General features: G+C 37.6%; 1 protein-coding gene across 2 annotated transcripts in view; it reads right to left on the reverse strand.

Moving 5' to 3' along the window:
* The window catches only part of PLPPR5 (phospholipid phosphatase related 5), a 112,089-nt gene that overhangs the window by 22,621 nt on the left and 62,684 nt on the right, over window positions 1-26,784 (reverse strand). Inside the window, exons 4-5 of one of the 2 annotated variants that reach the window (XM_063624345.1) lie at window positions 7,047-7,223; window positions 67-186 (exon numbers count right to left, since the gene is read on the reverse strand). In XM_063624345.1, coding sequence (XP_063480415.1) covers window positions 67-186; window positions 7,047-7,223 — 297 coding nt within the window. Of the gene's footprint in view, window positions 1-51; window positions 187-7,046; window positions 7,224-26,784 lie in introns of both variants that reach the window. The other variant, XM_063624344.1, reaches the window with a different exon arrangement.

The raw sequence follows: 26,784 nt of genomic DNA on the forward strand, positions 1-26,784 counted from the left end.
ATGATTCATTTGCTCTAGTTATTATAATTTAGAATTTAAATTGTGAATCACCTGTACAGATGTTACCTTTTCCAAAGGACTTTCTACTCGAGGAATGCTGATCATTGGCATCTGTGCCAGATTATCCATGTGTATATGCTCATTTTCTGCTTGTCTTCCTTTGAAATTATTTACCACGCACACAACCTAAAATTTCAGAAAACAATTACAGTTAAAGCAAACTGTGCTCACTGTGACTTTCACCCTTTTGAGGAGCTTAATAAATCTAAACATGTAAGAAAGTATTAAAATTACTTAAATATTACATGTATATGAATTTATATCCAGATTTATTGTATACATTTATTGTATACATTTATTGTAAAGTTTATTGTATAAATGTTAGTAGCTACTCCAATGCAGATATGTTTAAGAAAACTCATCAGTTAATATGTAGCTCACTTAATTATGACAATTTTAATATTTGAAAATTTTCATTACATTATAGTCAATGCTCAAATCAATCATAACACCATAACCTTATAAAAATTCATAGCAAGCTAACCTTTTCCTAATATGGCTAATCTACAACTGAATTTAAATGCTAATTGTTTTTCATTGCTTCAGTATCACTATATTCATAATAAACCTTCTACAACTGGCACTCTCTAATTTAGCAGCATCCCTTAATTAACCTAGTTTATCGTCTATTATTGTGTCCTATATATACTTGGCATTCCAAAAATAGCTTACTGGGGCTACCACTGAAATAGAAAACCCTCTACATAAAGAAAATTGACCCTTGTTTCAATGGATTATATCTCACAGGTGACAGAATTTGAACTAAACCAGAGGTTCTCATCCTTAATGTGCATAAAAATACATTTTGGCATTGTTAAAAATGCATATTCCTAAACCCTCCCCTAAAGATTCTGATTTAGTAAATGAAGAATGGGGCCTAGGAGTTGGCACTTCAAAAATGCATTCGAGAAGCTTCTAATGCAGGTGAATCATATTTAAGAAATAATGAATTAAACATACCAGGAAGATTATTTGCTACTGTTTGCTTACACAATAAACAAGGTATTCTTGGTAAAGGTATTCTTGAGTTTTATTTTGTTTCATATTCTATTACAAATCAAAATACAGGCCTCATTTGCAGCTATAACTTAACATTCATTTTGTAAAGTAAGCACTTAATATATACGTTTACATTTCATATTTTCACAAATGCTACAATGAAAAGCCTTTTCTTTAGTAGAGTTCATTACTGAATATCTTCAAAGGCCAATTAGATCAATTAGATCTTTGTTGCTTTCCAGTTTTTAAATAAAATTTACAAATCTACAAAATAATAACACCTACTGAGATTTTATGTCAGAAAAATACTTCTTTGCAAATTGTTACAGATTTCTTATCCTTCCACTTCCCAGAAGAACTACAGATTAGAAACATAGATCAAAGCCTGATAATTTGATACCTCAACTTTGCAGTTGCCATTTTAAAGATCTTTAAAGTAAGGGGACAGTAAGGGCTTGGAGATGGGTACTTGATAAAGCTACTACCTCATGGTGTTACCAGCTTCATGACCCCACAAATGTCTGATACTGATTGCTCTAGAGATAAGGTAAGCAAATTTTGTCTGTAAAAGGAAGACAGTAAATATTTTTGGCTTTGCAGCCTTACAACCTTTGCAGCAACTATTCAACTCCCCCTTTTTGGTGCAAAAATAGCCATGGACAGTTTATAAACAAATGAGAGTGTCATTATTCAAATATAACTTTATTTACAAAGATAGGTAGCAGATCGAATTTGGTCTGTGGGCCGCAGTTGGCTGGCTGACCACTACTCTAAAATACAAAGGATATAATCAAGAATTTTAGCCAACAATTACAACGATGATTATTCTTCTTACTCTTAGTATTTTAATTATTAGGAAAGAAATTACCTAATCCTCTGTAGAGTTATATTCCAATATTTAATAAGTCTTGTCTGCTAACATTTACAATATGGAACAGATGTCTTGTCTGTAAAAATGGTGATAAGAAAAAGTGAGGGACCTGGTTTTTGATCCTGGGCATGCCTGAGTCTAACATTCTCAGTTCTCTGCGTCTCAGTTTTATCAATTAGAAAGCGAAGAGGTTGCAATAGATCACTAAGTTAACGTCATTTCTTTGGCTGGCAAAGGTATGACAATTCAACAACTACTCAAAACTAAACTCAAGATCTGCCCTCTCCAGCACCCACTCCAAACTTGATCTTTTCTCTGGACACTTTCAAGGAAAGGCAACATGCCACCCCACCCCCCCAACACCCACCTCCACCCCAATGCAGATTCACAAGGCTAAAAACTTGAATTAATCCTTTACACTTCTTATACTTGACCAGTTACTGAATCTGCTCAATGTTACTTTCTAAATATCTTGATACCTAAATATCTTGATTTCTTATATTTGCTTCATTTTATCTCCTCCACCAACTCCAAAAACGAAGCAACCACCACCTGTTGCCTGGATTCCTACACAGCTTTCTAAACTATCTCTCTAAATCTAATCTTGGCCCCTCTATTTCCACCATAATGTGAGAATGATCTTTCCAAATGCAAACTGGATTATGTTACCCCCTTAAAGCCATTCATTGCTTGGCTTTCCGTTTTTCTTAATGTGTAAACTCTGGCCCAGCCCCACTTTTGCAGCCTTCCTTCTCCGTTTTCAAAACACTTTCTGTTACCTTTCACTTCCTGCTGTTTGGATACTCCTCACCTCCACTGTCTTTGGATGCCATATCTAACTCAGCCAAGATATCTCATCTCAGCTTCACTTCCACGTGGATGCCTTCCTTGAACTCCTAGCTGGGATGGTTTATTTTGTTTTTGTTTGTTTGCTTTTTGCTCACATGGAGCTGTGATTATTTTTATCAGAGCACTTAGTATGAAACTAAACATCATTTAAAGTAATACTTTGATTGATGTGTCTCTTCCAAGTTCCACAAATGCAAAGATGCTCTTTTTTGCTCACTGCTGTGTTCCCACTGTCACAGTGAGGGATCAGATTAATGAATAAGCAAGCATCTAGGACAGAAATTCTCAAATTTTCTGATGTGCTTATATAATTTAACATTACTTTGCTTTCAGATGTTCTGGTTTTACTTTAGTGATTTCCGCGTGCATAATTCTTGTAATTCTATTCTCTCCTACCAAGATGATATGAGTAAATCATCACTACATATATTTTTTCTTTTTCCTGTCGTGATGATAACTTAATCTGATCCATTCTTATTCATTTTCACTCTTTGTGGCAAATGAAACATCATTATTGCATGGGGGGTTAAGTGCATGGGCTTTGGGGTCAAACTGGTCTGGATCATAATACTGGATCTCTCAGTTACTAATTTTGTAAACATGGGAAAGTTACTTTATATAATCAGGCTTCAATTTTTTAAGCCTGCAAAATGAAGACAATAAAAACATTTCACTGAGCTGTCCTGAGGGTTAATTGCATTAATGTAGTAAAGAGCACAATAACTATTATTGTTGTATATGATAACATGACAAACTATTTTTGTGGCTCAATAAACTTGAGCTATTCTGCCTGATGCTGTCATAAATATCATATCAATCTACAAATATTGTTCAACTAGTATTTGTCTTGTATTTTGCTAATTACGGTGATTCTCTCTAACCTGAAACAAAATGCCCATAACAGTAATACAATTAACACAGCACATAATTCCTTATTAAATTATAAGAGGACAGACTGAAAGAGTGGTTGAAATTCAGGAAAAAATGGAAAAAATCAGCCAAACAGGGAAACTTCCTGGGGAAACTGGATCTTGTCTGAGCCAAATCTCAAGTGTGTAAAGGGTTTGAATATAGTCATCAAACGTGAACACTGTGGTATTCAGTGTCTTGTCTGCACTAGGCTTCACTTCTTACATGTGGGATTTCACTTAATCCTTAAAAGAACTCCGGGAAGTAAATAAAAAATTCTTTAATCATTCTTTCCTGTATTAATTCATTCATTATATATTTATTCAGAACTTCCTCTGTACCAGACCTTGTTCTAGTTATTGGGGATAAGCTGTGAACAAAACAAAGAAAAAGACTTCACAGAGAGCTTACATTCTAGTGGGATTGATAGCAAAGCAAAACCAAAAATGTTCCATATGGTATATTGCACAGTAATTTATTACACATTAATTAATATTACATATTAAAAGTTGAAACATCCTATGTAGAAAAGTAAAGTAAGGAATGAGGAAAGGAATCCTCAAGGAGGAGAAGTCATATTAAACATGGTTCAGGGAAGGCCTCACTATTTTAGTAAGAAGCAATAATGTCTACAATTCAACAGTTATGGTCAGAGAGCAAAGATACAAGACATGGAAGAAATATTTTTATAGTGGAAATGAATCTGGCCTAAATGAATCACTGGTGTGTGGAATGAAACAGGAGAATGAGCCAAAGACAAATGTTAGCCATTGAGTCTGGGTGACTGGGTGGTCTGGATTCCTTTAACTAAGACATAGAGACCTGGAGTAGATTAGCATTAATTTTATTTTGGAATCACTTTAGAATTCTGCACACACTGCAAGATAATTAGAAACACCCTAGGATATTACAACATACTGCAGGCCAGAGCTGGAGTTACTGCTCAAAATAAATGTGCTGAGTTTCCCAAATGAGAAAACTGGGAATCATCATAGAAGGCTCCCTGTGCCTCGTCCACATCACCTTCCATGTTCCACCAGGCTCCAAACCATTCCACCTCCTTAAATATCCTGGAGGACATGATGGATACCCTCCCTCTTTGTGATGCTAAGGGCCAATTTGCACCATCCTGTTTCCCTGGTTCCGCAAAACCCATCTCTTCTAACCTCAACTTTGTCTTATCGTCCTGCAAATACATTTTCAAAACACAAACCTTACATAGGGTAAAAGGGGCTGAGAGGAAGCAAACTATAGTTTATGGAACTTTTTCCAGTCATTCACATACTCATTCGCTGAACATGCACTATTTTGTTTAACCTTTATAGAGCCTTATAATGATCCTTTAGGGAGGCTGTTGTTTAGCCACATTTAAATATACCTATAGGTATTCACATTCATAAATGGTTGTGAAAGAATGCATAAATGCATTTTTAGTTATTATATAGGCATTTTTTACATATAATCTTTTCACGAAGTCATTTTCCTGGCAGTATGGGAATGTTCAAAGGGCTATCATGAAACGTTCTCAACATGTGCAATTGGAGGGTCTTGAGCTCAAGGGGGATCCAGAGCTCAGCTCAACATTCACCAGACAGGGAAGTGACTTGGAAGGCACCAGCATTCAGAGGTTGGCCTTGTAAGGTAATTGTAAGGTAAGGTGTTCACTGGAAATATAGGGAAGGTGACAACAGCTACAGATAAACAAGAAGGCTGATGAGATGCCAGTGAAAATGTTATGGACCCACAGAGCTGAAACACAGTTGCATCTGACACTAGTGCTTTGAAATTTTGGCTACTTACATGCTCTTGGCTTTGCCTATAATATTTTTTAAGGATTTATGTAAAGTTTGTTGTTGGTTTTGCTTTTTGAATGTTAACCAGTTTCAGCTGTGGTGAGTGAATGCAAAAAAAAAAAAAAAAAAAAAAAAAAAAAAAAAAAAAAAGGTTTTGGTTCAAGCCAGGGCCCCAGTTTTCACGAGGCTACAGGATATCTCCAGCAAAGAGAGAAGGTTGAGTCTAAGTCTTCCAGGGACCTTGGGAATCACAGAGAGTGGTATCAAAAAAAAAAAAAAAAAAAAATGGAGCACAGGATGCAGTACAGAGATGAGGTCATGGTGACTACCGCAGGAGATTCTAGAGGAAATAACTTATTTAAAATGCCCAGTACATAAATTATGTTTCAACATTTGGTAGCTGGAAAGATTCACTGAAGTGTTTGCTTACTGATTATTAACTAGTAAAATGAGGCTAATAAAGTTAAGTTACATGTAAGGGCAATTTAAGTGTAATCAAAATGGACATAAAGTATTTTTTAAATTATAATGTGTCAATGCAAAAATATGTTTTGATTCATAGTCTACACATTGTTTCATTTGAGTAAAATGTGATATACTCATAATGATTAGTGCACATGAATAGAGGGAAGTTCAGGCTGTTTATTGTGTACTCATACTTATAAAATGTTATACACTCACAACTTATACTATACTTTAATAGTATAATCAGATTTTATGGTATAAACATCAGTCAGTATTTGGTACTGATAATAAGTCAGAAAAATACTTAGAAATGCATATAAACCCTTGACTATTGCCTCTGATTAAATAAATAATGATGAATTCTAAAGTCAGACTAAAATGCATTTTCCAACAACCAAAACCTATGGAAATAGTCCTAGAAGATTTTATAATAAGATAAATGGAATGCTTACTTCATTAGAAGTCACTGTGTATGCTCTTTACTATGTGGTGAAATATGATTTGACATGGTACGGTCTTGGAAACTATTCATGAGTTTTTAGTTACTGACGTAAAACGCCTCATCTCACAGGTGAGGCTGACCTGCTAGCACTGGGACATGGAGGCTCAGGGGAAGTACAGCAGGGAGGCACTAGGGGACTTTGGGATGCTCTCGATACCCCAACATGCCAACTTCCCTGAGGAATCTTTAAAAAATATCCGAACCAGTCCTGAAACTCACCTATAATATTTTTTAAGGATTTATATAAAGTTTGTTATAAATCCTTAAAAAATATTATAGGCAGTTTTTACCCAGTCTTAAAAACTATTTGGGAGGGACAGTATGTTTTTAGGCCAGCTCTATTTTATATGAAAATATATTGTTCAACTCTAAGTGTAGGATTTGTATTTTTTTCATCCCCAAACCTGACTTGTGGCAGAACAAATGGGGGAGGAGGAAGAAATGAATGACTTAAATGATTTGTTTTATATACTTAAATGAATGATTTGTTTGATATACTACATTTAGACAAACCCAGTGATTCACACTTGTATTTTCTCACAGGTGATTATGCAAGTTAATTAAAAAGCCAATGATATATAAATAAATTTGTACTTACCAGAAATACTGCTATAGATATTCCGACCAGAAAGCCTGCTATAACATCTGACCAATGATTTCGATATTCTGCTACTCTGTTGAGTCCAGTAAGAAATGCCAAACACATTAAGCCCAAGCATAGAACTGGCTTAGCAAGTCTGGTTCCCTTGGCTTTGATTGTGTTGGTAATGTACATCTGAAACATTCAATAAAAAAACATGACTTTTCATGAAGGTATTTCCTTTATTAGCATAGCATATTAAGTGTATGTACAAACATATATTTATAGACATATATATGCCTGTATGATTCAAATCATTAAGTGGAGTTCATGAAGTTTTTGAAATCAGTTTCTTAAAAGCAGAATTCAAGAGTAGCAATTATTTCATTTTACTTACCTTATATGGCAATCTCTTACAAATGGCCAATTCTTAGCATAACATTATTAATCATCTAGAAACACCAAGCACAGATAGTCCAATTGTCTTTTTTTCTTTTTATTCTTACTGTATCCGTTCTTGTTTTATCTGAATTTTCATTTTAGATCAACCTCAACAATACTGTTAGAAGGGGGAAAACTGATGAAGTGTTTAAGTGTTTTTAATGTTTCCATTTGTGTATGCCATATTCAGAGGATGCATACTTGATAAAAACCAGGATTGTGAATATAGCTAGAAAAAATAAAGTGGAAAAGATTTCTACCAAACAGATGTTACTTTGAAGAAAGACTTTAAGATTCAATGCAATGCCAAGGTTGCTTTCATGTTGTTAAATGAAATTGTGAAATTACTTTGTTTAACTACATTTTATCAGCCAGAATTAGGACAATAAAACACTTAAGTAGGCCGGGCGCGGTGGCTCACACCTGTAATCCCAGCACTTTGGGAGGCTGAGGTGGGCAGATAACGAAGTCAGGAGATCGAGACCATCCTGGCTAATACGGTGAAACCCTGTCTCTACTAAACATACAAAAAATTAGCTGGGTGTGGTGGCAGGTGCCTGTAGTCGCAGCTACTCGGGAGGCTGAGGCAGGAGAATGGCGTGAACCCAGGAGGCGGAGCTTGCAGTGAGCCAAGATCATGCCACTGCACTTCAGCCTGGGTGACGGAGCGAGACTCTGTCTCAAAAACAAAACAAACAAACGAAAAAACACTTAAGTAAAATAAGGGAAATGTGTCAACTAAAAACAAAACAAAACAATGAATAGGTACCTACATTTCTGGCATGTGGACATATGCTAATGAATATATGGTGTCAACTGATTGCAGCGAATGAAATGTCATGAGCCACTATGCTCAAGAATAATTTGGTCCTTCCCCCATCTAATTTATTCTATAGCTCAACTGCTCATAATTTTATGCATTACTTTATAAGCAAATTTGTTGACTGTATTCAATTATTATTTCAAGTCATTAGCAGAGCAATTGTAAAAGAGATGACTTTGATAATATAATCAGATTTTATGGTATAAATGTCAGTAAGTATCTGGTACTGATAATACACTCAGAAAAATTCTTAGAAATGCATATATATCCTTAACTATTGTCCCTGGTTAAATAAACAATACATCTGCCTAAGAGAGTAAACCAAAATCAGAATTTAAGTTTTTAGTTCATATCAGCCATTTTAGAACACTATGAAATCCAGTAATTATCTTCTCTATTTTTTTTTTTCTGGGCAAAGTTTGCAGCCCTTGTAGCTACCAAAAGGGGCTGTAAAAATATGTAAGCAGTCCAAGTGATACAAGCCATCTCTCTAGCCAAGTTCTAGCCTTTTACAATCCATCCCAGGTCTCAATACTCTGGAGCGGGGGGAGCTGAACTGTCTCCATCTTGGCCTGTGACCTTCGGAGCTCGGTCTCTGTGTCTAAGACTGTGTTTGGAAAAGCTTGATAATTTCAGTTACGGGGGATAAGTATATATGAGAGGGGAACAGGAAGAGATGAGAAAGAGAAAACGATGCTTTTGCCATTCTGAGAGAATGTGTTAAAGAGTTCTGCCCACATGAATAACAAGGCGAGGCTATCACATCACTTCAGGTTTCAGTGACGCAGCTAATGGAGTAACTAGTGACTAGTGCGTATGAATAGATAGGGAAATTCAGGCTTCTGGTGAGGTTTTCTTTAACACAGCTATAAGGCTGGTTAATTATTTCTTACTTTTGCATTTCTTTACATCTGTTAATACTCAAGATATTCTGTCCTCATTGAGACAAAATAAATGTGAGAGGATAATTGAATAATATTGATACTGCTAATATCAATGAAAGCTACCATTTAATGAGGATTGCTCTTCACGGCAATGTTCTAAGCATAACAAATTACTTATTCAATCTTCAAAACAATCATCGAAGTTAGCTATCATTATTACCTACATTTTATAGGTTAAAAACGGAATCAAGATAAAGCTTATTATGAGGACTACACAATTTGATGATTGCGGTGGCACTGTTGAGAAAAGACAGGCGTAAATGGAAAGTAGAGGGAAGGCACTTAGGTATCTCCTAATCTTCCTTACTTTTTCATTGATTTCTTGCTTGGAGGAAATGGCCAATGAGCATAAGTTGAGTATCAGTGAATGCAAGACAGTCAGAATCTAAAGACAGGAGAAAGGAGGCCACCATAGAATCATAGGAGTAAGGCTACATTTACGCTCTGCTATTAGGGAGAAGTGGGAAATAGTGTAAATGTGGTCCTTGTGCAAAATACCTTACAGAATCTATATGGCTTCAGAAAACATTTGCCTTTCCCTCACCCCCGAAAGCCATCTCAGATACAGTCCATCCCTTACTTGTCCAAGTTGTACGAGCCCATAGTAAAACGTGGGCTTGGGCTACATCCCTGTGAAGTTTCTCTTGAATGTAGAGTTGATCGTTAAATTGCCCTAATGACTCAAGCAAGGTTTATAAGGAGCCCATAGACAGTCTAGCCACAATGCAAACTCATGAAAAAGCTTCTATTTAGGGATAGCCTGGTATTTGGCTTTTCCCTCCATTAGAGTGGAGAGTGGACAGTGGCTGAATTTCAAGGGTTATGTGAATTTCAAGGGTTATAGATTTAACTTTAAAGTAGATCATAGCAGTGCTTTATGATGCACAAATTTTTCTGCAGCATAATCAGTTGGCATGGATGTTACAAAAGAAAAATTAAGAGAGCTTTCACTTGTACTCAGCAACTCTTTAGTACTTTATGAACATAAGTGCCTTTTTAGCCGGTCTAATTGTGTTATCCTTACAGAAAGTCTATTATTCTTAATTTGCAGAAGAGGAAATTATGGCATAATAATCTATTAAGCATGTTGGATACAGAACAGGAATTGATTATTTATGCTCTCTTGGTTTTTAATTCACTTATGAAACCATCTAGGTTAACCAGATGTCAAAATGTAGCTAAAATAAAATACAAACAGCAGGGTGTGTGATTTGAGCAGGATGGTATTCACTCAGTCCTCTAGGGTCAGTAGATGCTCACTATCTCGCAGGCCAATCCATTTAATCATTATTAGCAGAGCTTATTCATCCATTCCACAAATATCCATTAGCACTAAGATGCAGAAAGCCAAAGCTGATCATTTGCTCCCTGTTAAGAGCCTGGTGTATAGTCTTCTACACTTTTTTTCTTTGCTTATACAAATATATACAATAATTAACACACATATAAAAAGGTTTTGCTTACTTGTTTGCTTTTACTAAAATATAATCATAATGTCCTATTAGTCTATAATATGCATTGACTCACTTGTTATAATATACATCCTTTTTGTGTAAATTGAGAAAACACTGAACTATTATTAATAGTAAAACAATGCTATTATAAAAATAAATGAAAATTAAAAAACACGAATATTTATTAAACACCTACTATGCATCAGAGGCTGTGCTAGGTTTCTTCAAAGAGGAGACATCTATGGTTAGACCCTCAAGAATGAGCATGAGAGTTCCAGGCAAAAGGGAAGTGGTAGGGGAAAGGTGTCCTAGACAACATACACAATCCTCCTCTGTGTTCTCAAAGCACCTTGTTCCGCTTCTGAGAACACTGGCCACAGTGTATGGTTATAATTTATTTTCATTGTTTCCTTCACTAAAGTGAGGACATAGAAGCCAAGTCTAGGCTATTCATTGTGGCCTAGCTTTTGGAGAACCTTTTTCCTTCTCTTGTTTTCATGCTTCTTTCACCTTTTTCTTATGCTATTTACCCCTAAAGACATCCACTAATTGTTTATTTGCAGATGATTATACCTATTCTTTTACTATTTGCCTCTTCTTTTCTACAGATCAAACAGCCTCAATTCCCCTCAGTATGGGAATAACTCAGTGGCCAGATGCCTCAGCACTCTGCACACTCTAGTGCTTTTGACATCTGTTAGTACTTCTCTCAAAGAGTACAGCCCAAAATTAAGCAAACCGGTGCCCACTACAACTGACCAGCCCAGAGTGCAGTTGAGACTCTTCTAGATTGCACCCTATAGTCTTAACTCATTGATTCGTATCTCATAGTCAAGTTAGGATTGGATTATCTTTAAACCGATTTCCAGATTTTGATGACTTTGATTAATGCAATCTAACAGGGCACTACTTTGATTAGTTTGTGTGTGTGTGTGTGTTTTAATAACTTCATAGCATTATTGGTCAAACTGTGTTTGTGGTCCACTGAATCTTCCATGACTTCTTCACATGAAATGATGCCTTATCAAGTTCCCCTTACCCTGGGCTCCTGAAATTGTTCAAAAAATCAAATTTATTATTGTTTTCAAAAAATATTTTACCCTGTCAACACCATTTTGAACTTCTTTGCTGGCATCTATCATATTATATTAGTTATCTTTCTCCCAGATTCTAGTTAGCTCCAGACAGATCACCAATAACAGGACAGCATCAAGGACAGAGCCTCATGGCACTTCGCCTGAGATATGTTTACAAACTGCTACTGACATTTTTCGTATAAAATTTTTATTTAAAAAATGGGGCATTCATTTGTTAAGCCAACCGTGTAGTGTCCTGAAAGTTTTATTTATGTACCTGGACTTGATATTCTTGTTACACTGATAAATTTGCCAAAGAGCAATGTAAAGGTGTCTGATGGGGTGTGTAACAAAATTGTGATGCAATGGTGGAAAGACCATGGACTTGGCCAGACAGACCTGTGTTCACTTAATTCAGACCTTCAGGACTGTGATGGGGGCCAGGGGTGGTAATGGTGGTATAATAAGCAGTGGGATATTGAAGTCATAAATTTTCTACACAGTGCTATAATCTAGATTGTATAAAACATGCAGTAACTCTAGTTTCCATAACTGATCAAAACTTCATCATAAGCACCCATCTTCCACTGAACAGAAATGGGATGGGAGGAATTCTGAATAAATGCTTAGTTGTTCTCAGTTTCTCACCATTCTCTCTTCTGGAAAAACAACAAGTGGGGTCTAGTTGGAGGCCTGCAAGACCTCAAGGTCAAGGTGGGGAGGCAACCCACCAGCCTTCACTGGCCTCCACTGCCAGGTGTGTATCCCACTGCTTCATTGGTGCCCTACTGACAACAACTGCTAACGTCCTTGTGGCCCCATACTGACTTGGTCCATCTAGACTCACAGGAAATAAAGATCCTTTCATCTCCAGCACATCTTCCTTGTAGCCCCAGGTGGGCTGCCTACCCTCCCAAGCTCTGCTGCAAGGTCCCTGGGCTCCCATTGTCTTCTCTGCAGCCTGACTTACCTGCTGCAGGTGTACTAAGAGAAATTGTTCTCCCAGTTTCAAGCCCTTCTTCTTTCTGTTATCTCCACAACCTCTCTGGAGTTTCTGTTATCCAGTAATCAACTGCCTTCTTTGGGTTTCTGACGTAAGGGTGCTCACCTACATGGGCACATGTGCCATTCAGCCCTTCCCTCTCCTCCAATCCTCCACTTCTTAGGACAGGAAGTACTTCCTTCCCTTCCCCTAGGTTGGTGGTATCACCCTTTATAATTTGTGTTTTCTCTATAAAATACTCAGATAATAAAATATAATAATAAGACTTATATTATATATAATTATAATTATATTTTATGCTCATAATAAAATATTCAGATATTCAAATTTTGCTTTTGATATGTAAAGCTTTGATATTTAGAAATTCCTGTTCTCTCTTGACAAAGCTAGCCTCATTTAACTACTGAAGCTAAACACTTCTTTTTCTTCTTATCCTGAGGTCTTTCTCTGAGGCACTGAACTGATATGGTAGCCAGTAGCTACTGTAGCCATTAGCACTTGAAATGTGATGAGGCCAACTATGGCACTAAATTTTCAATTTATTTGGTTTTAATGAAAAGGATTTCAAAAATGGTACTCGATTAGATAATTAGAAAATGTTAATATATGTTTGAAACAAATTGGGCTTCACATCTATTTTTTACACTGTAAATTTTATATCTAAATACAGAATAAGGATTTCAGATGAAAATTTAGTGTCTGAACTGAAATGTATTTTGCAAGTGTCAAAAATACTGGATTTAGAACATTTTGAGAAAGAAAAATGCAAACTATCTTATTACTAACTTATATTGATACATGTTGAAATGGTAATAGTTTGGATATACTGGGTTAAACAAAATATTAAATATTAATATCATCTTTTTTACTTTTAAAAAACAGAAAGTTTTAAATCATATATATATATATATATATGGTTCACTTTCTATTTCTATTGGACAATGCTGACCTAGACAAGAGCATCATAATTTAAAGGGTATGCAAAATGATCAGTGAATATTCCAAAAAAGATTATACCCATTTCAGCAGTTACTGCTACTTTATTATTTTTATTTATTATATTGCTTCGAGTTGGGCACTGATCCTAAAACCATTTTCCAGGCTGCCTGAGCTGCGTTAGGCAACATTTACCTGTATATTTTTATCTACATCTATTTTTAAATATTTGTTAATATATTACCATGTCAAATGGTAAACAGTGCAATAAAATGATAGTATCATGGAATTATTTAGAGTTTTCTAAGTTAAACTAATATATATTCCCTATTTTTTCAGATTCTAATTATCATAATGGCTACTTTTTAAAAATGTTACTTCGTCAAAGTTAACCAGTTGTTTTGTATTTTATTGATACCTTTAGAGACTTGGGAGATTCCGTATTTAGTCAGTGTAAGCTATGAGGAAAAGTTCAGCTTTAGGAATTTAATAGTCAGGGTTAAAAGTTCAATCTACCACCAATTAGCTCTGTGACCTTACACAAATTACTAAACTTCTCTGACTCTTAGTTGTATCACTTGTAAAATGAAAATAACTATGATAATCTGTAGGATTTAGAATGGTAATCACGTAAGAAGTGTAAGTTTCATTGCCGTCACATGGCACCATGAGAATTTTTGTTCGCTTTGTGATTAGAATAAATTAAATGGATTAAAACAATATATTTGGATTAAAACTATACATGTGTTAGGAGAAATAATGTATTCTAACTTATGGGCATGGGGATAAAGCTCCTTATTGTATTTGAAAATCAAGAGTAAACATCCACTTTCTTTACAATATCCTTAATGGGTACCTAACAAAAGATTACATCATCATGAACACAGAATTTATCCTGTAGCTGATGTCCTTGAATGAAAAACACTAAGGAGTCACAAACGTGATGTAAGTAACAACAACCTCAGTGTTCAGGACCAGCTGGTACATGAAGTTAAGATCTGAATATGCTCAGTAACTCTGCTGCCCTCAGCACAAAGGCCGATTGATGGTTTGGTTATGAATAACAGCTCCTTCATCATGGACACATTTACCTAATCCCTAAAGTGCAGCCATGGCTGATGTTACATGGAGACTATTTATCTCCAGTATGACTCCCCGCCGACCCAATAAATATACTGCACATGTGGCACGTCATCCATCGGCTAGAAGAACAAACACACTTTTGCTTGACATTATCATCTATGAAATCAAGAACCACACATATTCACCACTTACCATTTGTTTTCCATACACCAGATAGAAAGTGAGATGATATTTACATAAAGATAGCTTGTGATACGAGCAAAAATAAATAAATAAATAAGCTATGTAACATCTGAAGAATTATCTGCAAGCAAAATATATTTGATTGCTATAATTCTATCCCATCATCTCCAAGATTTAAAATTCCCTGACAAGCAAGTAAGGAACTAAAATCAATATGTAAAAGACAAATCTGGAAATTTTAAATACTACAAAAATATGCACAAGACATTTGGGCGAATTGAAGGGTTAGATTTGGTATACCTTACACAAAAATGAATTAGAACCTGCATAACTTAAAATACATAAATAAAAAATTTAAGTTTATTGTCAGGGACAAGAAATTAATAGTATAACAATAAAAGCATACTTCAAGTATCTCTGAATAGTCCTTAAAGCTGTCTGAAGTACTTAAATCTTTAGGACTCAAAATATTTCTCAGGATTTCTTCAGATAAGGAAAGAAACTATAATTAATGATAATGTGATAATCTATATGTCTGATCTTTGTATGATCTACTATGTACATAATATACATATATCATATAGAACCAGAAAATTTTAAATATTAAGTCACAATTAGATTCTAGATTATGAGATACTGTTGAGATACTATCTTAAATTATATAATAACAGAAAAAGACTCATCATACCTTAGAAAGATAAATATAATATTGCAGCACATTATAGGTTTGTGATCAGCAACAAAATACTTTATCAGCTCCACACTAATTTCAATAAATGTAACTAATATTAATGACAGTGTGACATTTCAAAGGATGTCCTAAAATTTAAGAGTGTGCTTATAACATATTTCTGACCTCATTCCTAACCCTCATCAGTGAGTAAGTAAAGGGCAGGGGAGAAGTTTTCCAGGTTGGGTCCTCAGGAAGTGCTCTTCTTTCCCCCTCTCAAGGCTTGCAATTTCCCTCCCCAACTCCTTTAATTTTCATTCAACCAAAAGCTTCCTACATCCATTCCCACTGAGTCCCCACCCAGCTTCCAACTCTCACTTTACACCCTTTCAAGAAGGAGGAAGGTGATGGGGATGAACCTCTGTGACCTCTCTTCTCCCACACCTACCAGATTCTACCATTCACAACAAAAACTGCGTTTAAGGCATGTTAAGTTATCAGAGGTGTCAAAACACATCTCTTTGCTTAGTGCCTGCTTGCACCTCAAATCACATCCTCAGCCTTAGTGCCAGCTGTTGGAGGAGCAGGATGACTCTTTCTCACTTTGCTACCAGTATTCTGTTCATAATTATTATAAAAAGAGTTATTTTTACATAAAAATATTTATCTTTTTCTCCCATGCTAGCTTATATGGGATAGGAATATCCTTTTCTCTTTGTAACCTCAGCACCTGGTGTGGTTCTTGGCTCACTCTCAGTAACAGCTAATCATAATAAAAGTTAAAATTTCATGAATGCTTACTATGTGTCAAGAACTGTGCTCAGTGCTTTACGTGCACTCAATCAGGTAATCCAAACAATTCCATGACATTGGTACTCAACAACAGAGGTAACTAAGACACAAAAAGGTTAAGTAACTTATCGATGGACTTAAGGCTAAAAGGTGATGAAGCTGGGATTCAAACTCAAGCAGTTCAGTTACAGAGCCCATGCGCTAACAAAGATGCTATTAATATATGCAGTACAGGAGTCAAGGATCCTTTCTCCCTCAGCCTTGGAGAGGAAGGCAGGGCTGGAGTAGTCCTCAAGCAGAGGTAAGACTACTTACCTTCAAAAGCATGCCTGAAGGAGGAGCTGAAAATGACTCAGTGTGTCAGTCTGAAGGTTGTGTGGGTCGGGGCGGGGGTGAGTACAGAGGGGAGTAGCAGGAATTAGTCCAGAGAGGTTAACGGGGCCAGGTTCAAAAAGCTTTGTGTGCCAAGTGAGGGATTCGTATTAAAAGGAAAATGGGAGGCCGTAAGGGGGATATGAGAATGTTACAGGAGTACACTTGAATTTTAAAATACCACTTTAGGAGAAGCAGTTCCCAGTGCTGGATCATCACATCTTGAACTAGAGTCATGGCTGCAGTTATGAACAGACTGGAATATTTAGGATGTTAAACTGGCCAGAATTGTTGGTTAATTGGATGCGTGCTTACGTGCACCCATGAGTTTGAACTGGGTGAGGTCATGGGTGGAAGGTGAAAGTGCAGTGAGGGAGGAATAAAACATAACAAGTCTCAGGCCTCAGTGGCCAACAGAAGTTTCTAGGCAGGAAATCTATAGTTCCACTTGGAAGTACAATTATATCCAGACATACGACAAGAATCAAGATGTTCCACCTGCTTTCTCGTGGAAACACTGTACCTCATGGTAGTCCACAATTAATAATATATTTGAAGGCTGAGTTGGATATCTAAACTCTGTGTATGACATGATTTCCATCAGGTCACAGTTTCAAACAACTGTTAAAACACCATCTAGGCCTCCGTGGAGACAGGAGTAATGTTTGTTTTGCCGCTTACTCAATACTCAGCCCTGGCACAGGGTCACTCAATGGGTGAATAAATGAACGTACTGCTTTGGAGAGCTCGGCTTGTGTATATCACACTGCTTATATCTAATTAGAACAAAAATATATACAAAATGTACAGCAACTCTCACAATGAATAATCTATGTGACCTTTCAGCCTTAAGCATTACTTTAGCTATTTTTTAGGTGTGTAGTAGTTACTATATTTTGGAAATGACCTCTAAGAAACTGTATTATTTTCCAGGAATCTATTGATTTTTCTAAAATCTAATGAACTTAACAGGCTATGGTAAAAGAATCTCTACTTCCCCTCTAGCCTGCAGTAAGCATGCACATTAGTTGGTTATAATGAGTGGATAATGGCCCAGATAGCATCAGAGGATCTGAGTTCCAGTCTTGATCCTTCAGTACATTAGGGCTATGATGTTAGGTGGGTGATGACTTATCCTCATTGAGTCTCCTCACTGGTCAAATCTGGAAAGCAGCAAGGTCTTCTTTACTACAGCTCCACACTCCTTTATCTGAGCCCTCAAGTAGAGAAGTATTTCAGCATTCAGAACATTTTCAGATTTGGGGTAATATGATCTATGTACTGCCCATTGATACCTCCAGTGTGGTCAGGGCTGCACCCTATAATAAAACACATTCACATGTCTACCTCAAAACAGATGGCTACTCACAGTAAGCAGAATAAGTGAAGAACTCCAATAAATTCAGGTCAGATAAAGTTTTTCATCCAGGGACAAACAAAACAAAAATTTGTCTTGCCTTGCATAGAGAGGGCTTTTAAAAAAAAAAGGTTTCAGTGGCTCATGCCTGTAATCCTAGCACTTTGGGAGGCCAAGGCGGGTGGATTACAAGGTCAGGAGATCGAGACCATCCTGGCTAACACGGTGAAACCCTGTCTCTACTAATAATACAAAAAACAAGCCAGGCGTGGTGGCGGGTGCCTGTAGTCCCAGCCACTCAGGAAGCTGAGGCAGGAGAATGGTGTGAACCCGGGAGGTGGAGCTTGCAGTAAGCCAAGATCACGCCACTGCACTCCAGCCTGGGCGACAGAGTGAGACTCCGTCTCAAAAAAAAAAAAAAAAAAAAAAAAAAAAAAAAAATTCAGAATTAAGAATAAAGGATTATGAAACTGAGCTGTTCTGAGGACCACATGAGATAATGGCACTAAAGAACCAAGTGCAGAGATGAAAAGCTGAGCTTTGCATAACCAAAGCTGGTGCTGTAACTACTTGGCAGCTCCAATTATGGTGGCAGGAAGGCATTTACATCTAGCTCTGAAACCTGAGAAAGTACTGAAGACATACTGGCCATTCGAATAGCCAGAGAATGTTGGTTGATTTGGGAAGACCTTTCCTGGTAAAGGGGCTGCCAGGGATGGATGGGGTTGTCTCTGATGCATGTAGTGATGTGAGGAAAGGCACCACAGGGCATGAAGTCAGGCAAGATTTGGGCAACGTGAGCAGATGTATCTGGCTAAAGCTGGAGAATCATGGTGGGAAAACTAGCTTGGCCTTGAAAGCTGTGTAAAGGAATTTGTTACTTATGCAAAAGGAGAGGGGGTAGTGTCCTAGATGCTTGAGGGGCTAGAGGAAGATGTTTCTGGCAGGTGGTGCAGCATGGGCACCAGGGGAGGAAGACAGAACACAGGGATCCTAGGCAGCATTGGCAGCATCAGGAGACATAGAAGTTGGAACCAGAAGGCAGAGAAGTTTAGCTATGCTTCTGGGATAAATGTCCATGGGAATGTGAGATACAGGATAAATTATTTCACAGGCCTGTTCCCCCAACTCTTGCTTTTCTGGGACCTGGAGCTTGGGTGGCAATAGGACATATGGTAAGGGAGCAGAGCAGGCATGTGCTTGCTGATAGGTAGGAGCCAATGGATGCAAGCTTGTCATCCCTGGGCAAAACACAGAAAGGAAGAGTGGATGCAGACTGTGTGTTTATGGCAGATAAGAAAAGATTGCCTACAATACCACTGAATAGATAGTATATAGAAAAAGCTATCAATTAAAAGTTTAAAAACAGCTTGAGGCTTCATGAGAAAGCAAAAGTGTACAGAATACATTAATTCATTCCCACACTCATTCATCCAGTTTCAAATACTATTTATGGTGTCTTTCCCATGTCCTGGATAATGAGCTTGGGCTAGCAATATAGAGATAGGGAAGTCTGTTGCTGCTGACCTCAAGGAGCTCTTAGTCCAAGAGAAAGGAGAGACACGTAAAAGACTAATAAGAATAACCGAGGTGTATGTTGAAGAGCACAAATCACAGAAATAATTCACAGGAAATAGAAGTCAGGTTGATCAACAGTTTCTTCTTAAGTCTCAAGTATAAAAAGACTCATTCCCTCAAGCAGAATGGAAACAACCACCAACCCGGACGTAAGGGGAGTGTTAGGCAAAACTTCCTGTAGGGGCCATTTTTATGAGAGACTTAAAAATGAGGGAACAGGAGAAGAAGAGTGAGGATCGTTTTTGAGGTGTTTGTGTAAACATTAGGTCTGTGACATCCCTCCAACTGTGAAACACTTCATGGTTCACAGAATTTAAAAAAATTAAAGCGGAAGGAAGTTTACAGAAAATCCAGATGCTTCTAAACCACATTCATGAATTCTTAGGTAATTCACAGAGGGGCTTCTGGAGTCTTTATGGAGTTGGGGGTGGATTACATGATTGTATGTTATAGGACTGCATATATAATTTGTAGGATCTAGTGCAAAATGAAAATGAATGACAGACCTGTTTTTCAAAAATCATTACAAATTACAAGATAGTGACAGCAGAGCATCAAACCAAGTGCTGGAGACAGGACCTGAATCAGGTCACACATCCTTGAAGCCAGGTCCACATATCATAATCTCCATTTTAGAAAGTTGTGTAGGCAATTATATAAAGAATGAATAATTTCAACCAGCAGGAGTAGGGGCTATTAGGAAATTATTAGCAGTCCAGGCAAGCCATAATGAGGGCCTGAACTAAGTTTGTACAAGTGGGAGAGGAGAGCAGTTTTATCATCCTAGGTAATACGACTGTTCACCTTTACTATTTAATTTTCTTCATTATATTTGTAATAACCCCCATTTATGATATCAACACCACAGAGCTTCATGAAATAGAAAGTACCCAATAAGACAACTTTATAGGATAAGAAAAACCAATTATAAGAACAAGTCAAACGTCCCTGTGATTCTATGTTAAAAATAGCCGCACTGAATTAGTGGGTGTCACTTTAAGTAAGTTAAACTTAAAAGCGAGGAATATGAGAACACAAGGGCCATTAAGAATAGTTAAATATAAGAAATATGCTTGCTTTATGTGCAGTGGTTCCTTTCGTGTTCCTTATCTGGCAGGTGCACGTTGATTACTTGCTCGCTGTTTACTGAGAAGCCAGCAGTGCCAGTACACTGCTTTATGCCATGGCCATGTGATTAGCAAAGGACCATGCTGGAAATCAAAATCCCACTCTCTTCCAAAAAACTACAGAGACATTCGCCACCCAGAACAAAGTGCCCAGGGTAAGGGACCTGGTATTCTGCATGGTCAGCCACCTCAATATGCACCTGGGTTTACTGGCTGCAAGGGGGAGGCAATGGAATGAAGTAGTTCTGAGAATAGACATGGGGGACGTTCTGGATTCAGATCCTGTCTCCAGCATATACCAGCTGTGTGACTGTGGGCAAGTTATTGAATTTCTCTGAGCCTCAGTTTTCTCATCTTTAATTTGAGAATTATAATAGTACCTATGGAATTTGACTATAAGGATTAAATGAGATAATCTATGTAAAGCACTTAGCACAGTACTGGCATAAATAATAGAAGGACATTATTTATTATTCACACAAATACAGTGTAACCTTCTGTGAAAAAATAAGAGTTAAAAGGTCTTAAGTTTTAGGGCTTTTTAGAGTGTGTGAGGAGCATTCTGAAGTGGGCTGCTGAAGCGTCCTGTGCTGTGCAAGATGCTGACATGGCCATAAGCAGCCATAGACTCAGCTAGTCAGCATCTCCAAACCCAACCCAGTTGTCTCCATGTCTACAGGCATGTCAGAAGTACTCAGAATTGTTTACGGGTGTGCAACAAAATTTCCTGATCCTCAGGATGTGCATGGATCCCCCTCAGGCAGTATCTCCAACTGTGGGATTGCTTAAAAGTTTTCCCAGTTGAGACTGGAGTGATGAAGAGGCTTAGCAGGAGGACATGTGGGGTCTTCTATAAATGCCAAGGTGTATCAGACAGTCTCTCTTGGCTTTAACAGAATTGCCAGAGAAAATGCAAATGGTTACTTTATTTAAGGAATTAGACCTATTTATTCAGAACAATCGATCCAATGCTTTGTGTAGGCACAGCCTCCAAGTCTTGGGTATTTTTCCTGCATCAGAATACATTGAGACAATGGATTTATTAGAGGAAAACGGCAAGTCATCTATTAGAAAGTCTTACTTCCAAATAATGAGCACTGAATATATGGCTGCTGTTGTTTGAACCAATCAACCTATTTTTCTAAGTCTGGGTTATATTTACGCCCCGGCTGGCGTTGTGACAGCTATAGAGAAACAGTCTGTAGCCTCAGAGATGTTATAGTCTACATGAGGTAGGAATACACACATGATAACTGGACAAGGGTAATCTTTAACCTTTTTAAGAGCCACATTACCAAGGCCTGCAGAGATCAGAACATGGGCAGTGGCAAACTAAGGGTGGGCATAGCAGCAGTCTGCCCAGGTGCAGGCCATGAGGGGATGCAACAGTAAAACCTACTAAATGTCTGTCTGCTATTTATCATTGCCATGCTCTAGCAATTCTAAGCAGTGTCAGTGATAACATACTCCTGCCCTCTAAATCTCCTGTTGGTTGTGGCACACTGTATTCTCCAAAGATGGCTATAACAGTCTCTAACCCCTTGCACTACTGAATCTTCCCTATCAAGAGGTGGAGTCAAATTCCCCTCCCTCTCAATCTGAGCAGCCTTAGCAATTTGCTTGTATCAAGAAAATGCAGTAGATGTGACACTATGAGCTCATAAGATTGAGCTCATAAGACACATTTCTGCCTGGTTCACTGGAACACTGGTGCTTGGAGTCCTGTAGGAAGCTGCACTCCCCAGAGCTGCCTCACTGTGTGGAAGCCAAGGCATGTGAGAAGATTATGGGTAGGCTGTTGTGGTCTTCACCTTCTCCTAGCCCAGGTGCAGTAAGGTGAATGAACAATCCTTCAGATAACTGCATGTCCTGGCTATCGAGTCACCTTTGAAGTCAGCCTTTGAATCTTCCCAGTTAAGGCTGGAAACACCATGGAGAAGAGAAAAGATAGCCACATTTTGCCTTTTTCACATATCTGACCTACAGAGTCTGTGAGTATAGTAAAATGGTTGTTTTATGCAAAGTTTGAGGTGGCTTGTTATGGAGCAATAGTAAACAGAACATTGATATAAGTTGAAATAACTGTTGCAGTTATTGTTGAGTATTAAAAATATGTATGTAAGCTTTAAGTAAGCACACTTTTGTTACATAATCTGTAATAAATACTGCATTACACATGGAAATTAATTCAAAGAATGCCCACCTATATACATTTGCCCCCTAGCAGACATGTGGACTCATCTACTCATATTCATCTGGAGAGTAAGCTCATAGAGGGTGGGAATCCTTTGTGGCTTTTGCTACATTTAGTGTCTCCAGCCCCAGTGGTAGTGCATTTAAACAGTAGTTTTGAAAAAAATAAAAAGGAAAAAAAAAAAGACATGATAGTATATTAATTGTAAAAATGAAGAAAGAGAACTTGAGCTATTTCGATTCTTCCAATCTATGTGACCACCTGAAGTTTTTATTCATGTCTAAAACTTAAAACAATAAACTAGTGTGAATGCAAAGTATAGTATTTTATTTGAGAGGCTGAAGTGGGAGGACTGCCTGAGCCCAGGAGTTCAGGGCTGCAGTGAGGAATATACAAATAATTAAGCAGCCTGAGAAACAGGGCAAGATTGTCTCAAAAAAAAAAAAAAAAGTATAGTATTTTTACTGGGTAAGTGCAAATTTTAGTTGATACATAAAACAGCATATTGAATATTTATAGCTTTAAAATTAAAATACATTTATATATTTATATAAATGTAAATCTATATTTAAATTACTTATTATATATTCAAAGTAATATATATCATTCTATCACAAAGACACATGTCTATTCACTGTACCACTACTCACAATAGCAAAGACATGGAATCAACTATAGGCTCATAAAAGAAGATGAAGTTCTGCCTGGTTCACTTGAACACTGGTGCTTGAAGTCTAAATTCCCATCAATGGTAGACTGGATAAAGAATATGTAGCACATATATACCATGGAACACTATGCAGCCATAAAAATGAATGAGATCACGTCCTCTAAAGGAACATGGATGGAGCTGGCAGTCATTATCCTTAGCAAACTCATGCAGGAACAGAAAACCAAAACCAAATACCACATGTTCTCACTTACAAGTGGGACCTAAGTCATGAGAACACATAGAGAGGAACAACACACAGTGGGGCCTATTGGAGAGTGGAGGGTGGGAGGAGACAGAAGATCAGGAAAAATAACTAATGGGTTCTAGGCTTAACACTTGGGTGATGAAATAATTTGGACAACAAACCCCCATGACACATGTTTACCTATATAGCAAACCTGCACATGAACCCCTGAAATTAAAATAAAAGTTAAAAAATTAAATATATATTAAATTTTTTAAATTTAACCATGCATATATAGTATATTTTTAAAATATACTTTACTTATTCTTATCTTAAAACTAAAAAGTAAATCAATAAAATAATGATTATTATCACATAGTTATTGCTGAAAATAATTTTTCCATATAGAGGAAGGGATGCTAAAAGTGATTTGCTTTTGTGTCAAATGTGCTAGGTGCACCACTGAAGATGTGCAGATTAATTTTAAATAAAAAGATGAGATAAAGCCTTAACAAGGGGACCAGCCTTAATCTAGGTTGCAAAGGTAAAAAGAATTTTTTTCCCACTACTTAGAATCTAACCCCTTTCTTGTAATTGGGAAATTCTCCATATGTATTGTCTCCTGTGTGGGAAGCATATATTCTATCCCACCACCAAAACTAAACAAAAATCTGAATGTGGTCTTCCTCAAAGCCTTGGCAGGCAGGCCACTGGCACGTGATCCACACTTAAGCAGATGCTCTGCAAATGATGCAAAGAAGCGGGTGAAGTGAAACATCCCCGCCACTGGCAGCCATAGTGGTGGCAGTGCAGCTGGAGGCATGGAGAAGCAGTGGTGCCAGCGATACCTGGGTCCTGCAGTCACAGCCATGTATCCTTAGCGCGCCCTTCCTGTTGTCTGGTCTTGGCTGTGGTTCTGGCTGCTTAGGTTCTATCAGTTCCTGCTCATTCCCTGAGCCTCATTTTTGAGCCTCTCCTTTCACCTCATTTTGCTTAAATCAACTTGACTCATTTTCTATTATTTATCGCAGAGAATGCTAAGGACACACAAAAAGGTGAAAACAATTTTGATGGGTGATTATGGAGGTTGGAGGCACTGGAAATGTAGGCTGAGAGAATAGCAGAAATAGTCTAGTGTAAATGAGTGGACTAGAGTGATCAAAAGTAGTCTAATATGGACTGGGTTCACATGAAGTGAGAGAGGGCATTATGCAGTAAGGGAGGGGGGTTCAGGTTGGGCACCATGACAAAATGCCATAGGCCGAGTGGCATAAATGACAGAAGTTAATTTTCTCATAGATCTACAGACTGGAAGTCCAAGATGAGGGTGCTGGCATACTTGAGTACTGGTGTGGGCTCTATGTGGCTTGCAGATGCTGCCCTCTTGCTGTGTCCTCACATGGTGGAGAGAGCTAGGAAGCAAGCTCTCTGCTGTCTCTTATAAGGACACAATCCCATCATGAGGGCCTTACCCCTTCATGATCTCATCTAACCCTAATCAGTTCTCAAAGGCTTCATCTCCAAATATTATCACTTAGGGGTTAGGGCTTCAACATATGAATCAAGGGAGGACAAAATTTAGTTCATATCTGGAGGGAAGACAGCTTTTATCCAGGGCTAAGAGGGCCTTGTATAGCACACGTAGGAGTGTAACGCTTGAAAGGGCTTTCACTGGGAGGGCAGGCTATGGAGAGCTTTTATGCAAAGGGATAAGTGCTTATAACTCATGCTTTAGGGGTGTTACTCCAGTGGCAAAGTGCAGAATGGACAAGGATGAGAAAAGAATTATGTTAGGAAGCTTACTGGAGATGATCCTGCAATAGTCAAGGCAAACAACACAAAGAAGGTAAATTCGACCAGTAGAATAACATATATGAAGAGTCTGGATTTAAGAGATATTTCAAATGTGGACCCAACAGAATTAATCAGACATCTGGATGCAGGGGTGTGGAAGAGGGAGGAGTTGAGAACGACTCAGAGATTTCAGGCTTGGGTAACTGGAGGGTAGGAATGTCAATAATCAAATCAGAAGACACAAAAGCAAGAGATGGCTGGGAGCAGTGGCAAGATCATGGTTTCGGTTTTTGAAATTCTGCAAGTAAGGTGCTAATGAGACACTCCAGAGATATGTTCAAGTTAGGCATAAAGTCTGGAGCTGAAGAGAGAGGTTAGGGCCAATGAAGGAGTTGTGGGGTTCACTTGAAAGGCATTGAGGTGGGAACAGCTGAGATCACTGTTGGAAGGGATAACAGAGGGAAGAAAACATCTAGAACAGAAACTTGGTAATTGCTGGTAACAGTTTTCTGACATTGCAATGAAGCACTTAATGAGAAGAAAAGCAAATTTGAAGAATATAATGTTTCCAACATATTAAAAAGAGAAAAACTCAAATAGAGGGAATAATTAAGAGTATCAATGCTACTGAGAAGGCCAGCAAGACAAGGATCTGAAGAGGCTCTTGATAAGATCTGGGGGATGAGGTCTGAGGAGTGGTTTCCGGAGAGTGAGTGTGCATATGTGTGTGTGTGTGTGTGTGTTGTGGAGGTGGAGTGGGCAAACCCCATGTAACTGGTTTATAAGGTGAGAAAGTGTAAAATAGTCTTTCTAGCAATTTCTTTCAAAGATGCCACGGTAGCTTGAATTAATAGAAATTTTTTGTGTGGTTGTGGGTTTATTTTTTTGTTTTTTTGATAGTGGAAGTTTTAGAATGTCCAAGGAGAACATATTTCCCTATAATATATAGAAGTTAATAGCATAAGTCTGTATAATAGAAAGATGCCTGATTAATGTATTTGACAGAACAAAGCAGTAAATACACTGTACATAA

Source organism: Symphalangus syndactylus, chromosome 12 (genome assembly GCF_028878055.3).
Source record: "Symphalangus syndactylus isolate Jambi chromosome 12, NHGRI_mSymSyn1-v2.1_pri, whole genome shotgun sequence".
NCBI lineage: Eukaryota > Metazoa > Chordata > Mammalia > Primates > Hylobatidae > Symphalangus > Symphalangus syndactylus.